General features: G+C 44.3%; 1 protein-coding gene and 1 pseudogene across 1 annotated transcript in view; one reads left to right on the top strand and one right to left on the bottom strand.

Moving 5' to 3' along the window:
- Window positions 1-574: 574 nt before the first annotated feature.
- On the bottom strand, window positions 575-2,218 carry LOC111185549 (large ribosomal subunit protein uL11 pseudogene; annotated as a pseudogene).
- Window positions 2,219-4,501: 2,283 nt separating this feature from the next.
- Window positions 4,502-16,739, top strand: part of NSG2 (neuronal vesicle trafficking associated 2) — a 59,051-nt gene continuing 46,813 nt past the window's right edge. Inside the window, exon 1 of the mRNA XM_022595091.2 lies at window positions 4,502-4,652. Coding sequence (XP_022450799.1) covers window positions 4,524-4,652 — 129 coding nt within the window. The 5' untranslated portion in view covers window positions 4,502-4,523. The remainder of the gene's footprint in view (window positions 4,653-16,739) is intronic.

Below are 16,739 nucleotides of genomic sequence, written 5' to 3' on the forward strand. Positions count from 1 at the left end.
TCAGGGGACATTTGTCAATGTCTGGAGATATTTTTGATTGTCACAACTTGGGGGAAGATGCGGCTGACACGTAGTAGTAGAGACCAGGAATGCTGCTAAACATCTTACAGTCCACAGAACAGCCCATGTCCCCCACAAGAAATAATTATTCAGTCCAAAATGTTAATAGTTCTGAAGTTGAGAAACTCTGTTCTATAGCCTTGCTGATTTTTAATTTGTTTTTTCAATTAAGGAGATAGGAGTGTTTGAGTCTTCAACTACAATTGTGAACCTGTCCATTTCTCCTTTCAGTTCTGTCAGTTTTTGCTTCATGTATTTTGAAGCTTTGTTATTAAGTTCATGCACATTTAGGATTGCTATGTCTTCTTAGTCAATTGACCCTTTCAGCCCATGTAACGTCCCTCTTTATCTCTGGTAATTTTCTTTGCTCTGAAGTCTACTTTGTCTGATAATAACATAGTTACTCCAGCTTTCTTTTGCTTAGCATTATCATGATGCGTCTTCTTCCATCTCATTACCTTTTTTTTTGTTGTTTTCAAATAATCCTTTAGAGAAATATTTTCCTTTGTAGTTTTTAACTGGCTGTGCATTCTACTGTACCATTGTTGATGTCATCTATGATGCCATGAGGATGAAGGCCATCAAATCACAGCGCATTGACCAGTCAGTCCCCAGAACCTCTTTAATGTTTCTAGAGAGTTCTCTAGCTAAAGATCAGTGCTGCATCTGTCAAGCAATGTTAACAATCTCATCAAAAGTGATATTTCCACTGTGCTTACTGTTTGTCTGCTTCTTTCTGTCTCTGGGTGGTTCCTTGAGGACTTTGGTGGTCAGAGCAGAGGCAGAATGTACTACCTCAATCTGGGCCTCTTTGTTCTGAATGGTTTCTCTATAATCCTTAGACCCTTCCAGTAACCAGTTGTCTTGGTGATGTCATCACTAACATTTTTTGGAGACAGATCCAGCAGGATGATTTTGGGGGCCAGGGAAGACGTGGCACTGACTTCCTCACAGATGTACCTGAGGTTCAGGACTTTGATCTCATTGAGGTCACACTTGGGTGGCATGACAGAGGCAGCTAGTGTCAGATGAACCCAGAGGTGGGAGGACAGAAGAGAGTTACACCTTGTCTTCCTTTGAGCTGAAAGTCTGAGCCAGTACTTTTATCCTGCCTATATCATTTTATTTGAAGTGCGTTTCTTGTTGACAATATATATTTGGTTCATGCTTTTCCTTCATTTTGACAAACTCTTCTTTTTATTTGGTTTTTTTAGACCACTTACACTTAATGTAATTATTGGTATGTTTGAATTTAAGTCTACTATTTCATTATTTGTTTTCTGCTTGTTCTCTCTTTTTTTTGTTGTTGTTTCTCTGTTTTCCATTTTCTGCCTTCTTTTGGGCTATTTGAACTTTTTTTAGTATTCCATTTAAATTTATATATCACATTTTGGACTTTATCTCAGTATATTTTTGGTTATACTAGCGATTACAATAGCATAATTAAGTTTTCACAGTTTAGTTGGAATCAGTATTTTACCACTTCAAGTGGAATATATATTACCACCAGATTGGTCCCTTTATCCTTCACTTATTATGTTGCAGTTGTCTAATATATTACATCTACGTCTACATACTTGGAGAACCTCATCAGAAAATATCATAATTTTTGTTTTCCGTTGTCAAACATCTTTTCCAGAGCTCTACAGGAGAATAATAGTCTACTATATTTAGCACTTCTCAATATAACTCTTCAACAAGGGGCTTCTCCACATCACTCTGGCCCCCTGTTTCTTTCTGCACCCTCTCTCCTGTCCTCACATATAAGGAAGCCTGGATTTTCCATTTCCATGAGACAGGCCCTTATCCTGGACCTTACTAAACTCTCAGGACCTGTGGCTTAGAGTTATTAAAGGCACAGTTTCTGCTTGTGAATCAATCACAAGTGGTGTTGAAGGGACTTCCCTTTTCCTTTGGAGGCAGCAATAATAGAAACAAATACAAGTGTTCACAATTGTTTCCATGTAGCTGTCTACATTTTGTTGTCCTTAGTCAATGCCTACACCTGAAAATCCTCCAGGTCTTTGGAAAAGCAGGGAGTGGGGGACTAACATTTGTTGGAACACCTCCTTCTCATATATATGCATACCTCTATTAACAGAAGTGCCCTACGCAGCTCTGATGTAGTAGAGCCTCTATTGTCTCAGAAGCATCTCTCTCTTTTTACAGACACACACACGCATTTCATTCCTAAGCAGTACAGGTAATGTATATGTTTTCTCCTGGCCTGTTAGCTAGGAGACTATAGGCTCAGCATGTGAACACCAACTAAGGTGACCAAATACTTTATCGTGCAAGCCAGGATACTTTTGAAAGTGAAAGGGGATGCTACTACTAATGCCAAGACCTCATGAAGTGCCTCATAAACAGCACTGCAGCTGGGAATGAATGGCCGAATGTGATTTGGACACAGCTGGGAGAAACCAGTGGAAACAGCCTTGACCTCGGAGGATTTGAAGAGCATGTAAGAGCAACCCCCAGAGATGAAACAATTCAGCCATTCAGATCCCTGTCCCTGAACTAAAAGGGGTTTCCTTGAGTGCAATCTCTTCTCATATTCACAACCAGTCTACAAGGGAGGTGTTATTATCAGAGATAAAGAAATGGAGGCTTGGAGAGTGAATGCAAAATGTCTAAGATCCCCACAGCCAGAATTTCGTAGAGCTGACACTAGGACTTTGCCCTCTCTGATTCCACACACCAACCTGGAAGCCCCGTAATGTCATGGACTGCATACAGACTTTCACAGCAATGGATCGGGGCTCAAATCCCAGTTCCTGGTGCTATACCAGTTCTGTGACCTTAGCTGACCTGCATGATGACAGTAGCATTGTGAGAATAGGAGCTTATGTTTATGCATTGCTTGCCAAGCACCCTGCTCTGAGCTAAATGCTTTCCCCAAGTTATCACATTCACACCTCACACTAACCCCATCATGTAGGTACTCTTAGAAATCACCATTTGCAAATGAGGGAAATAGTCTGAAAGAGCCTGGAAAAGTCCCCACTGCATGGGAGATAATGAATATTAGTTCTCCTTCTCTCCTTACACAGGTCAGAGCACGATGCAGGTCCTGAACAATTCTGTTTCATGATATTGTTCTGGAAGATCTTAGGAGTGGTCCGTTCTCCTAATGAATGTGCCTCCTTCTCCAGTTTTTCTAAAGGCTCAAGGATTGCTTATAATATGGTGCGTATTAATTTTTTATTTTTTATGGCCAGAATCCCTCCCACTTTTTTGAAACCATTTTGTTCCATCCTGTGGTTGTGGCCATGCATGAGAAACAGCAGGTGGTGCCAGATGACAGATGGTGTGGGAGCCCGTTTCCCGGTGGGAGGGGGCGCGAGCGAGCGAGCGAGCAAGCAGGCAGACAGCTGCGAGGAGCCCGCTCGCTTGCGCCTCGCTCTCAGAAGCTCTCACTCCAGACGCACGCAAGGCGCTGTCCTTTCAGCACCACAAGCTCCGGCTGAGGAGGGAGGACTCCTGGCCGTCCTCCTCCTCTTCAAATTGGCTTGAATCTGCTCTGACCCCTCAAGAGTGCAGCGCAGTAAGTAGGCATTTGTTTTTGCTATAAACCACTCCCCAATGTCCTCCAACCCTTTCCCTTTCACTCCCACAACAACCCTATTTTGTCTAATAACATTCCATCAGCAGGGTTGACAAGAAAAATTCAGTTGTGCTGGGCTTCTGGGGCTGGGGTGGGATCACCGTTTCACTTCCAAGGGAGCTGGAAAGAAATAAATGTGATTTGTTTATTTAGTTGGCAATCTTGCAATATGGGGATTGCTAACTTTCCATGGAACCAAAAAAAAAAAAAAAAAAAAGGCCCTTTGCTATTGAGGAAATGGAGGCATTCCATGGCTGAATAACAGGATCAGGTTCAAGCCAAACCTTTTTTGTTTTAGGAAATTGTATCTCCTGTACAACCTACATATTGAGTCAAAGGGTACACTACACATAGGGGCATTGAGTGTATTTATTGTATTTTGGGGAGATTAATGGAAAAAAACAACCACATAATAAAATAGCAACCAAGATGGTAAGGTGAAATTTATCATACTGCAGGGTGACCCAGAATAATAGGATTTATTTTTGCACTAAGAATAAGCTTTCCACTGAGATTATATGATTATGTTAGCTCTAGTGTCTTGGATATTTTTTTAAGATTGTATATTTTGTACGTGAGCCTAGGATTTTCCTTGAGTTTCTCAAATTTGAAAGCTCTTAAGTGCCGTGGGTAGGTGGCATATCTGGATGATTAAAGAAGTTTTACTGGATGATGGGAATCATGTCAGGAAATCTAGCAGAAGATCGATGACTGATCTGTACACTGAAGCTGCTGGAGTGGAACTGTTGAGGACAGCGCTATTTTCTCTGTCGTCAGCCCTCTGTTTTCCTGCCTCACTTCCCACTGTAACTAGAATCCCACTGCTTGCCTTAGGTCTGGGAAGAAAGGCGTAAGGATGGTGAAGCTGAACAGTAACCCCAGTGAGAAGGGAACCAAGCCGCCTTCGGTTGAGGATGGCTTCCAGACCGTCCCTCTCATCACTCCCTTGGAGGTTAATCACTTACAGCTACCTGCTCCGGAAAAGGTAAAGCAGGTGCTCTTTTCCTCATCAGCCCCCCCATGCTCCCCCCTTCCCAGGAAATAAAGCAGCAAAAAATTCCACCTCCCCCAAACCCTTTCATTCCCTCATCAGCCAAATACATTCCCTTTCTTGTAAAATGTAGTTATTCCTTCCAGAGACATGACATCTCTTACGTTATTTCAGATTTATGGTAAGTGTTTATTCATTTTTTTGTTCACATATACATACATGGGCAAGAAAATAATCTTTCCTCTTAAAAGTTCCATCATAGTAGATGAATACTAATAAGCTTCTAGATGATGAAAGAGAAAATTGTCTTGATTATTTTGGGAAGGTGTTTCAAAAATTGACTGCTACAGATTTGAGGACAGAGACTTGGATGCAGTCCAGCAGGCGTTTAGTTTGCGCCTCCTAAGGCCCCATTGCTATGCTGCAAGTTGGTTATAAAAAGACACATTACGAAATCCCTATTCAGTATAACGCTTAAATTAATATAAAGCATCATGGTAAATGCAGTGCCTGAGCATTACAAAGATTGTGAGAGCATAGGAGTGGAAAAAACTAGACTCTGTTGTGGCAGAGAGGGGACTGGGAGGACAGATTAGGTAAGCTGCAGAGGAGAATATTTGAATTTGGCTTTTAAAGGTGAGTAAAAACCTCCCGGGTAGACCATTGGAGGAAAAGGCATTTAAGGCAAAGGGCACACATATGCAAATGATGGAGAGCTTTTGGGAAATAGCATGACTGAAGTAGAGTGTCTTTGGCGGAGGCGTGGCTGGAAATGAGTGGCTGGCTGATGGCACATCTCCTGACATGGGAGTAGTCCATGAGGAATGGAGGTGAGCAATTATACAAAAGTGGTGGAGTTATCCCACGGACATAGGTGGGAGAAAGGATATTGTTTAAGATCCATCTGAGAGAACTTGGGGTTTTACAATGTGAGCTTTTACCTACCATGAGAGAGAGGTTTGGAGGCAAATGATGAGGTTCCCTTGCTGAAGAGTGAACAATGGATCATTCCATTTGTTTGATTTTCTCATCGGCATCTCCAGGAGAGCATTGTGTGTCTTAACCAATTGGCTCTATCCAATGAACAGAAGAGGAGCCAAAGCTAGATAGACGTCCTGGCTGATTGGCTAAGGGTTGAGTCATCTGTTTTGAAAGTGCAGAGGTTGTCAGTATGAAAATGTGCATAAGGGTGGCAGAAATAAAGAATCCTTGAGCCATTCTGAGAAACTGGTAAAACCTTTTGAAAATAAAATTTGAACAGGCAGTTAGCACTAAAGAAATGTGAAGGAACAGTATTAATTGGGTATTGGCTACCTGTACAGCAGAGGTTCTCAGTTTTTGACTTGCATATTAGAGTCACCCGGGGAGCCTTTGAAAATCCTGATATCTGTACCAGAGCAATTGTATCAGAATCTCTGGGGGTGAGACCCAGGTGTCACTATTAATTAAGTCTTCCCAGGTGACTCCTGTGTGTAGCCAAAGTTGAGCGCCACTGTGCTAGATGCACATTACCCAGGGATTATACATCCACATTTGTGGGCAAAAGGTGAAGGACCAGAGAAATTTGGGTAGTTATCCAAATTCACGGAAGGAGTAAGTGGCAATGCTGGAATTTGATCCCAGATGTAATGGAGATTGAGGAGAAGCAGAGGGAATATTCTCTCAAGGTTTCGTGAAGTTTCAGGAAGAATCTTTACCCTTTACAGTCTCGAAGATCTCTATGTCCCTGACAGGTATGCAAGGAAAAGTGATTGGGGTGAGCTCACTTCTCCTCTTAGCTCTACACACATCTGCGGGTCATCCAGAGATATCATGGCCTCTGTCTCCCCTTACTCCCCACCCCATTTCCCACCTCCAAGGGCTTCTTTCTTTCCTTGAGAGAGGAGACACACCTGATAACCACTGAGTATCTGGTCCAGATGTCCCAAAGCCCGAAGATAATACATTGTGGACTTGCATGCATGGAAAGCAAACCAAAGTATCCTGTAAGATGCAAATCCCTAAAGGGACACATTGCCACAGGGGCACATCACAGACTCACTCTGATGTTCATGATAAAGTCTTTGTACCAGGCGAACCTCAGTGTTCTCCTCCATGACGTGGGGAGGATCACACCTACTTCACAGTGGTTGGGGCAAAGTTAGATGTGGTCTTATAAATAAAGTGCTTGGCACAAAACTAACCATAAGAGAATAAAAATTATCATTTTCATGTGCTTCTTAAATGCTAGTTGATGTTGTAAATCACAAGTACACACACACACACACACACACAATGTTCTTTCATCCTTTCAATAGTTAATAGGACCTAATAAGGGAGTTGCTACTTTGATCCAGTTTTTAAAGACGATAAAACTCAGGCATGGATTGGTAAAGTCACTTCCCAAAGCGCAGAGTTGGTAAGCCTCCTGGCAAAATCTGGAGAACCCAGAGCCCAGGCAGCGCTCTTCTAGAACCTTCCACCTCAGCAGGAATAGGGAGCCAGCTGGTCTGGGAGTCCCCAAACTTGGACTCTAGCAAGAGCTCCGTCACCAGCCTCAGCTCAACTCCTGTGAGTTTTCTGTGCTAGGATTTAGATTTTATAATATTTATAAGAGTAAGCCAGGTTTTTTCCCCTGACATTAGAACAGATGTGTTAACAGTAAATTCCACTCAAGAAGCCAAATGCTGAGAGCAGTGTTGTGTTTACCAGCACAGACTCGGAAGCCCCTCTCTTGGGGGGTTCAGTGCTCTACCTTTTATGAGCCTACCTTGGCTGAGGACTTGAGTGAGGTTCTCTAACTGCCTCAGCCTCAGCCTCCTTGTGGGTAGAGGGGGGACTCAACCTCAAGGGGCTGTAGAGAAGGCAAGGTGAGTTCTGACACAGTTGTCAGCTCTCTCACTATGTCCAGCCAGATGGTGAGGGTTTGAAGCTAAAAAGGTTATCAGAAAGAAGTATATTTAACCCCAATGTTACATCATGGGTTTTCCTCTTGAAAATGTAAAATACGGAGTGTGCTTGGTGTGTAATACTGACAATTATCTTGTTCACTACATACTCTTTAGTATGGAATGCGAGTTTCTGGGGAAAAGGTTTTGGAGGCTAAACAGTGAGGATGAGCATGTCTGAAACCTTTGCTCTGGGCCAGGAATGGGCCATGCAGGGCATTCATAGCTGTCGTTTCAGTTAATCTTCCCAGCACCCCTGTGAGGTGAGTGTTAGTGCACCCATTTCACTGCTGGGGAAACTGAGGCTCAGATCAATGGAGTGACTTGTCCAAGCTTCACAGGGAGAGTGGAAGAGCTGGGGTTGGAACCCCGGTGCACCTGACACCACAGCTTTCCCCTCTGCACCGTGCTACCTTCGATAATGAGAAGCCTCCCATCCCCAGGCAGTGCTTCCTCAAACTCCGCATTCCCTCATCTACGGCGATGGCTTCTTCTTGAGCTCTCCTGGACATGCAGGTGGGGCCTGGGGCAATCCTGCAGAGAGAATGTCATGGCCTCCAGGGCTCCTTCTCTACCCAGTGCTAGCGGGACTGTGCATGCCTTAGGAGATGAGATTGGCTGGCCTCGTGGTTGTTTCCCCACCTCTTCTATCACGTTAATCAATCATCCACAGCACACCTGCAGTAGTGCCTCTGGAGTTGTGACCAGTCCTTCTCCCAGGGAAAGCCTGTCCAGTCACCCGCACAGGGTACAGTCCTCAAATCCTGACCTTGGCACTCCAGGTCCTCCATTATCTGCCCCACTGGCTTCCATTCCTATCACTCCTCACTTTGTACCTTGAACACCAGCATGTCAGAACTAACCTAGAGCCGTGGTTTTCAACCAGGGGTGACTTTTCCGCACAGAGAGACATTTGGCAGACATTTTTAGTTGTGACAATAGGAGGAGGGATGTTTTGGGCCAGGAATACTGCTGAATATCCCACAATGCACAAAATTCCACCCCCCCACCCCCCTAAAAAAAGAATTGCCCTGCTCAAAATGTCAACAGTGCTGAGGTTGAGAAACCCCGCCCTGGAATTTTCTACACTCTCCAGGGTATTTCTTGCTCCCTCCTCTTTGCCCACGCCATTCTTTCTGCCCAGAATGCTCTCCTTGCCTCTTTGCCTGTCTGATAAGCCAGTGCTCATCTTTCTAAGCCCAGTTCAGATGGCAGCTCTCCTGGATACCTTCCCTGACCACCCATAATTATAGCTAAGGTTATACTTATTACACTGGAAGGTACTCACTCTCTCATCCAGCATGTCTATTGGGCACTTCTACGTGCCAGGCCCTATGCTAAGCTATGCATATACAGCCATGAAAAGTCAGGCATGGCCGCTGCGGGCAGAGGGACTTCAAACAAGCCGGCACACAAATAGAAATACAGAGATGCAAACTGCAAGAAGGGCTATTAAGGAAAGAATAAGGTGCTGTATTGTTAAGAGACGCTAAGACTCAAGGGGATTGGGCTTCCCTGGCGGCGCAGTGGTTGGGAGTCCGCCTGCCGATTCAGAGGACATGGGTTCGTGCCCCCCGTCCGGGAAGATCCCACATCCCGCGGAGCGGCTGGGCCCGTGAGCCATGGCCGCTGAGCCTGTGCGTCCGGAGCCTGTGCTCCGCAACAAGAGAGGCCACAGCAGTGAGAGGCCCGCGTACCGCAAAAAAAAAAAAAAAAAAAAAAAAAAAGACTTAAGGGGGTTAAATTATGATGGCAGGATGGTCAGGGGAGGTCCTTCTGAGGAAGGAGCCCTGGCTGAGAGATGGAGGATGGGTTGGTAACGGGAGTAGGAGGCAGAGGGACCAGCATGTGGACAGACACTGAGGGAATGGGAGGAACAGTCCGGAGGTTGGGTTGGCTGGGTCAGCTGAGGGAGGGGGAGAGACTTGGGAGATGATGTGGGGTGGGCACCAGCTCATGAGGGGCCCCGTGCATTTTTCTGAAGAGGCTTAAAGAAGAGAGTAACAGGATCAGATTTCTATTTTAGGAAGATTCCTCTGGCTGCAGTGGGCCACCCTAGGGCCAAGGGACTCATGCTTTGTCTCCTGGTCTCTTCTTCCTCTTTTCTCCAATCCATCTTCCAAATGAGGCAGCACCAGAGAAATGTCCCCAAAACAGAGGCTACTGGGTTTCCTGCAGTACCACCAACCTCCCAGCCCTGGCCATGTATGGTGGAAGAAAAGAGTGGGGGGCAGGAGATCAGCTAGAAGGTTACTGCTGTGCTCATGAAGGGGATGGTGGTGGTGGGTTCTAGGATGGTGGCAGCAGAAATGGGGAGGTGGATGGATTGATGGAGACTTGGTGCTGGGTCAGCACTGAGGAGCTTTTCCTACTAGGCCTGAGGGTCCTGGCTCTGTCTCATCTTTGTACCCTTAGTCCTGGCGTATGGCGGGCAGCAGGAAATGCTGGCTGAACGAGGCCCCCTGCCCCTTGCCTAGGGTAAGGCTGGGCTTAATTTTTCCACTTGAATCTAAGCAGTCTGATGGCTCTCTCTAGGTCATGGGAGCAAGCTCTTGAGAAGCTGGAACATCAGTCTGTAGATACCAATTTCCAGGACGTGCCTTTGGTTTACCTAAGTGACCACGATAACCCAGATGTCCCCACAACTCCTCTGTGAGGTTGTAACCATGCAAAACAGGCTCAGAGAAGGGGAATGCTGTCCTAGGACACACCAAAAGAAAACAGTGCAGCCAAGATCTGCACCCAAGAGTGCTGGGAAATGCCAGCTAAGGGATGGCTGGTCTGTGGAAAGCAAGCCACAGACCTGCACAACCCCACCTTGGCAAAGCCCCAGATGAACTGTGTATTCATCAAGCCAGCTGCCAGGCTCTAAGCAAATGTACCTTTCCTTTCTAATAAGTCTTTACACATCCTAGAGGACGTTGGCTCACCTGCTTGTGGGAGGAAAGGAACGCAGACATTAAAAGATCAATTATTGATGTTTAGCACCCTTCACTTTGTGTGGTAGAGCGCATGTGATTGGTTGTCTTAGAGACTTGGATTCAACTCTCAGCTAAACTAATTATGTACTGTGTGGCTTTAGGCAAGTTGCTTGGCATCTCTGGGCTTTTTTTTTTTTTCTTCTGTAAAATGAACATAATATCTACCTAACCGGGTTACTGTCAGGAAAAAAAAAAAGTGAAAATCGTCTAATGGCACAAAGATGGTGCTCATTGATAGAGTTTCCTTTTTTTCACTGGGTATTCGGAATATGTCTCCCGAAGGTGACATTTTTGGAGGATGACTGTAAACGTGAGACATGCTGAGAAGGATGGGGTTTCAACAGCGGGGAAGCAGGGGTCCGACAGGACGGATCTGGAAGGATGTTGGGCAAAGGAGATGCTGCTCCTGTCACTGAGTCCTCCACGCCTTCTTGGTCATTCTCATGGCTTCACTAGAGGGTTTCTTTTTCTCCCTGATACACAGGATCAGAGAACTGTCAGCCTTTCCCTGGGGAGCAGAGAATGCACGTCTCTGCCGATTCCAGTCTCATTGAGCCCCCTCGTTCTGCTCTTCAGAGACTCACAAGATTATAAATCACCCTAAATTGGGCAAAGGCTTTGACTAGGTGATTCCAGAAAATAGACAAAAAATGACCTATAAGCAGATTAAAAATTATTTATAATTTGAAAATATAATTTTAATGAAACATAAATTTTGGCAAAAAAAAAAAAGTAATAGTGCCAAGTGTTGCTAACACTGGGAGAAAGCAGATCTTCTCATTGCACTCCGGTTGGTTATATAATGGGATGCAATGGTTTTTAGAGGGTATTTGGATATTGTTTATAAATTTAAACTGTATATCCTATTTAGTTGGTATGTTTGCTACTGGCAGGAATTTATTCTATGGGTATGTTTTTCAAGTATGCAAAGGCATATATATATATATATATATATATATATATATATATATATATATGAGAGAGAGAGAGAGAGAGAACAGTTGGAATGTTCCATGAGATTGGAGTGGTTGGACAAACCCTGGTGCATGGATGTGGAATAGTAAGCAATTGTTATGAGGATGAGACAGATTTGCTTGTGTTTGCGCTAATGTGGAAAAAGCAACAGACACATTGCTCTGTTAAAAGAACTTTAAAGAGTGTGGTATAGAGTGATCCCATTTGTGGAAACACGTGTGTATGTTTCATTCTTATAATTCATAAAATAGTCTTGAAAAGACACGCAAGAAACCATTAGATGGTTAGAGTATGGATGGAGTGGCTGGGGTCCCTTCGAAAACTTTTATTCTACAATTTTCATACATTTTTTTTACCATGAGCATATATCAGATTTTCTATTTTTAAAAAAATCACTTCCATCTCACAGATGGTGAAACAGTCTCAGAGAGCTGAAGTGACTTACTTACTTGCTCACGTTCACACACGGAGAGACCACTGTGGAACGAGCTAGTGCCCCTGCATGTAGAGGGAGGTCTGTATAGATGCCCATGCGTTATAGCAATGCAGTTCGGATTTGAATCCTAATTCCACCACCTACTCGCTGTGTGACCCTGGGCCAGTTTACTAACCACTCTGTCTCTCTGTCTTCTCGTTGTTAAAACGAGGACAGCAATATCCTCCTCTAAGAATTGTTTAAAGGGTAAAATGAGAAAACGCATGTCGAGTGTTTATCGCAGTGCCCAGCAGAGAGTAACTGCTTAATGCTAGGTTGCTATTATGGTCGTTGCTGTCATCATCATCGATTCAGTCCCAGAATCAGGATTGTTTTTCCTCAAGTGCACGGGGCTGGCCCCAGGCTGTAAGAAGGCTTGAGCAGAAAGGTGGGCTGGGCCGTGCCCTATAGGGGACAGGCCTGGGTGGCAGAGCTGTGGGCCGGCCTTGCTGTAGTGACTCCCGGCCCCGGGCAGCTAGTCTCTGCTCAGGGCAGGAGCTGGCCGTCCCTGTAGGAGTCAATGAAGAGTCGCTCACCTTGCCCAATTCTGTGCCTTGCCTGAGAGTTGGAGAGTCATAGACTTATTGGGTTAGACCATCCATTTGAGGCCATACTGGCCGGCCTTCCATTCTGCCCTGAGAAATCAAAGGCCCAGCAAGTAAAAGAGACTCAATTCCACAGAAAGAGCCCTGGACTGGGAGTCAGCAGGTCCATACTAGAGTCCTGCTTCTGACACTGCCTTGTTGTGTGACCTGCAGCAAATCCCTCCCCCTTTCTGGGCTTCCATGTCCCCATTGGTGAATGGGTGAGATTGGACAACACTGCCACTAATGTACTCTGAGCACTGACATTTTACCTTGTGTTCTGGGCCCGCTACCAAACTTCAAGGGTCCAGGGAAAGACTCGAACGCAAAGAGATAGAGTGAGGGTTGAGGAGTGAGGCAGTAAATGGGAGAAGGTTCCCAACTATGTACTCAGGCCCCATTGGGGTGACTTCACCTTGTCTCTTTAGATGAAGGATTCATTCATTTGTTCATTCAGTTAATAGCATTTATGGAGCAACAGGTGCCATAGGATCAGAGTTTGAGTGTTACGAGTTTTGAATGATGACCTTACTAGTGGCACTTGATCTGAGCCAGAAGCTCAGGTTCAAGCCTTGACTCTGCCTCTTAGTGGTTATGTGAGGTTGTGAAGTCATTTCTGCTCCCTGAGACTCAGGTTCCTATAAAATGGGGATAATCAGTCCTACCTCAGAGTGATTGAGAGGATTTACTGAGATGTAAAGCTTTTGGTACAGTGCCAGGCACATAGTGGGTACCTTAAAAAAATGATAGAAAAAAGCAACATGTTCTTGAGTTTGGATACCAGCTCAACCACTTACCAGTCATTTGATCACAGGTAAGTGACTGAAGTCTCTGAGGCTAAATTTCCTCATCTGAAAAATGAGAATAATAATGATCTTAAAGGAGAGATGTGAGGATCGGAGAGGGGGGTTGTGTGAACTAACTGAGGGAAAACATCAGTAGGGCCTGTAGGTCAGTGTCTGGCACACAAGAGGTGCTCAGGGGCTAGCCTTTCATTGTACTGCCCCGAATTTCTCTCTTTGCTGCAGGAATGAGCCGAAGGATACAGCTTAGGTCTATTTTTGGCCTGTGCAAGTCCAGCTCATAAAAATACAATCATGCTCCTTGTCAGCACTTCTGCATTTTTATTTATTGTTCTTGCCAATCCTGGGGCCTCTCCATGTAGGAACCTCTTCATTATTGATAATCCTGGGAAGTAGTATTTTAAATTTTTATGTTCTGTACTTTGCACCGTCTGAACCACCATGTATTATCTGGCCTTGCCAGCAAAGGGGGAATATATCCAGATGAGGGGTCCTTTTGGGATGAATAATTTATCCCATTTTCACAGTGCCAATTGTGTTAAATTATGTTCTTCATATCAGCTGCTGACCGAACAATGGGGACTGATGTAGTGACATGAAAAGAAAACAAATTTATTTCTTTGCCCATATCCACAATGATATTTGAAAACCTGGAGTTTCATTCTCTCAGGTGTCTATAAAACCCCACTTTTAATAATAACAAGAGTAGAAAGAATTTTTTCCTCCCATCTCTCCACTTTTTCCTCCCATTTCTGTTATTAATCAAGGAGCTCAGGGCTCTGTTTTGCTCCACTTTTTTTTTCCAACTGCAGAAAATAGACCCTTTCTTTGCAAATTTATTTTCTCTTCTCTCTCTTTCTTTGTGTATGCAAGCTGATTCCTCCAAGGTACAATTAATAACGATTGGCTAACATTTCTTATGCTTTCCCCTTCATAGTACTAAAAAAAAATTGACTGTTACTATATCTCCTTTTATAGAAGGGAATTGTTTCTGGCTCCAGTCCATGGGAGCAGCACACCACGCTCCATGACATGCCCAATAGATGGTTGATTCCAGTAACTGTAGGGCTGGTTTTTCCTGCTCTCTACATGTCTCCAGTGCATTTTCACTGTGCCAGAGGCTTTTCCTCTACGTGTAATGCACACCTGGAAAGCCGTTCTCTGGTTTATAATCCTTCCTCAGTTCCTCACTCTTCTCAAGTTCATCTTCAAGATGCTAGGCATGGCATTCAGAGCCTCTGTTTATCGCTCACTTCACCTGCCCTGTTCCCTGGCCACTCAAAACTACCTCTTTGTGGTTTTCCCAGGTCCAGCCTCCTGGATGTCTTCTGAACATTTGCTGGTTTATGATGCTCTCTTGGTCTAGAAATCTCTTTTTGTTTGGGTTTGGGGAGGCAAGGACGGAAACAAGGAAGCTGTCAGAGCAAAAGTTCGCAGAGAGAGGATGATGCTCTGGATTAGGGTGTTGGCAGTGTAACTGGACAAATGGGTTTATTTGAGAGAAATTTTTGAGGACGCAGGAACTGGTGATTGGAATGGATTTGGAGACTGAAGGGAAGGGACGGGTCATGAGAGATTCCTGTATATGACTTGACATAAACAATGACATATCATGCTGCTATTTTCTTATCTGGCGATTACACGGGGAAGAGAATGTTGAGGGCAAGATGGTTGGGGAAAGTGGGTCAGGGAACCCAAGTGCTTTGCTGGGGACATGGTAAATTTATGTGTGTCTATCCAAGGGCAAATGTCCAGTAGGGTAATCTGAGTGCTGGGTGGGGTCCGAATTGGAGATGTAAATTTGAGACTTATGAGAATAAAGATGGACTTGGAGATGATGGGCGTAAGAACACTCAGAAGGGACTTGTAGGAAGGAAGCATGCCCATGACCTAGCCCTGAGAGATTCTGACATTGAGAAGTCAAGCAGGGCAGGAGGAACCTGAGGAGGGCTGGTCAGTGAGCGGGGAGAAGACCGTGGACCCGGGAGGAGGACGTTTAAGGAGGAGTGAGTGGTCAAAGAATATTACTGAGACGTCAAAGAAGATGAGGCCAGCGGACTGCCCATTTGTTCCAGGCAAGTAGGCAAAGACCTGCTTTTGACATGGAGAAGGGGTTCTAATGAGCTAACACTTCCTTAGGGGCAAAGGTAAATTATTACCTGGGTTGCTTTTGGAGAAAATATGGTATAGCTAAAGAGAGGAGCAGATGACTGAGGATTGACACAGGGTCAGTCAACCAGTCTGTTGGCCTAGTTTGAACTCAGTGGTTTGAGGAGTGTTCTGAAGCCAAAAGAAGTGTTTTCATTAGAAACTCACTCAGGGCATAAGCAACATCTCATAGGGGTTCGGGGCAAAGTAGTATATGGATTTGAAGGAGGACTATGACCCCAACTCTGCCTAAACTCAGCATCACTCCTGCAAATGGTAAATGGCATATTAAATATATATATCTATTCAGATAATATATAAATTATTTTATATATATTGAACTTGATATAAATGAAATCACACGAGACATAAAAATACTTTTTTGCATCAGATTTCTTTAGTTCAATATAATAATGTCTGTGAGAGTCACCCATGTCTCTGTAGCATTGCTGTGTAGCATTCCACCTTATGAATACACCATAATTTATCCATTCTCCTGTTAATAGACATTTGGATTATTCTCAGTTCTGTGTTATTATGAAAAAAAAGTGGATATGAACATTGTTGTGTGTATCTTTTGGTGGATTCATCATATTTTGAGGTGATTTTTTTGCTGGTGCAGAGAAAATCTGTTGGTTTTGTTATACTTATTTAGTACTTGACCATCTTACTAAATTCGAATAGCTTTTCAGTTCATTTTTTCTTGGAACACATTGCTATCAGATAGAAAGCTTTTCACCTCAAGTACTAGAAAACACAACTAAATTGGATTAAGGTTCAAAGAGTATATATTTGCCCCCCTCCCCACCCCCACGACTGCAGCGCACAGCATGTGTCTGGTTTCAGGCAAGGTGTGATCTAGAGGGCAGGGTGTCATCAGGGCTCATCTCCACTTCTCTGGGTTCCTCTTGGCTCTGCCCTCTTTTGTATGCTGCCTTTGACCTCATCCTGGCTCCTCCCCATAGTAGCAACAATTGCTTCAGCAGTTTCAGGACTAAGCCCTCACCACACCATCCAGAGGAAGAACATGTTCTTTAGGGAATACTCATAAAGAGCAAAGAGGTGTCTTCCCCCAAGTTCCCAGTCAGTATTGCCTCATATCTCTTTGATTCAAGTTAGGTAACATGCCCATCTCTGAGCCAATCAAATTTTGTGATCAATAGAATAATATGCTCTGATTGGTTTAAC

Source organism: Delphinapterus leucas, chromosome 3 (genome assembly GCF_059928025.1).
Source record: "Delphinapterus leucas isolate spDelLeu-1000000601 "Yukka" chromosome 3, BTC_Dleu_Yukka2, whole genome shotgun sequence".
NCBI lineage: Eukaryota > Metazoa > Chordata > Mammalia > Artiodactyla > Monodontidae > Delphinapterus > Delphinapterus leucas.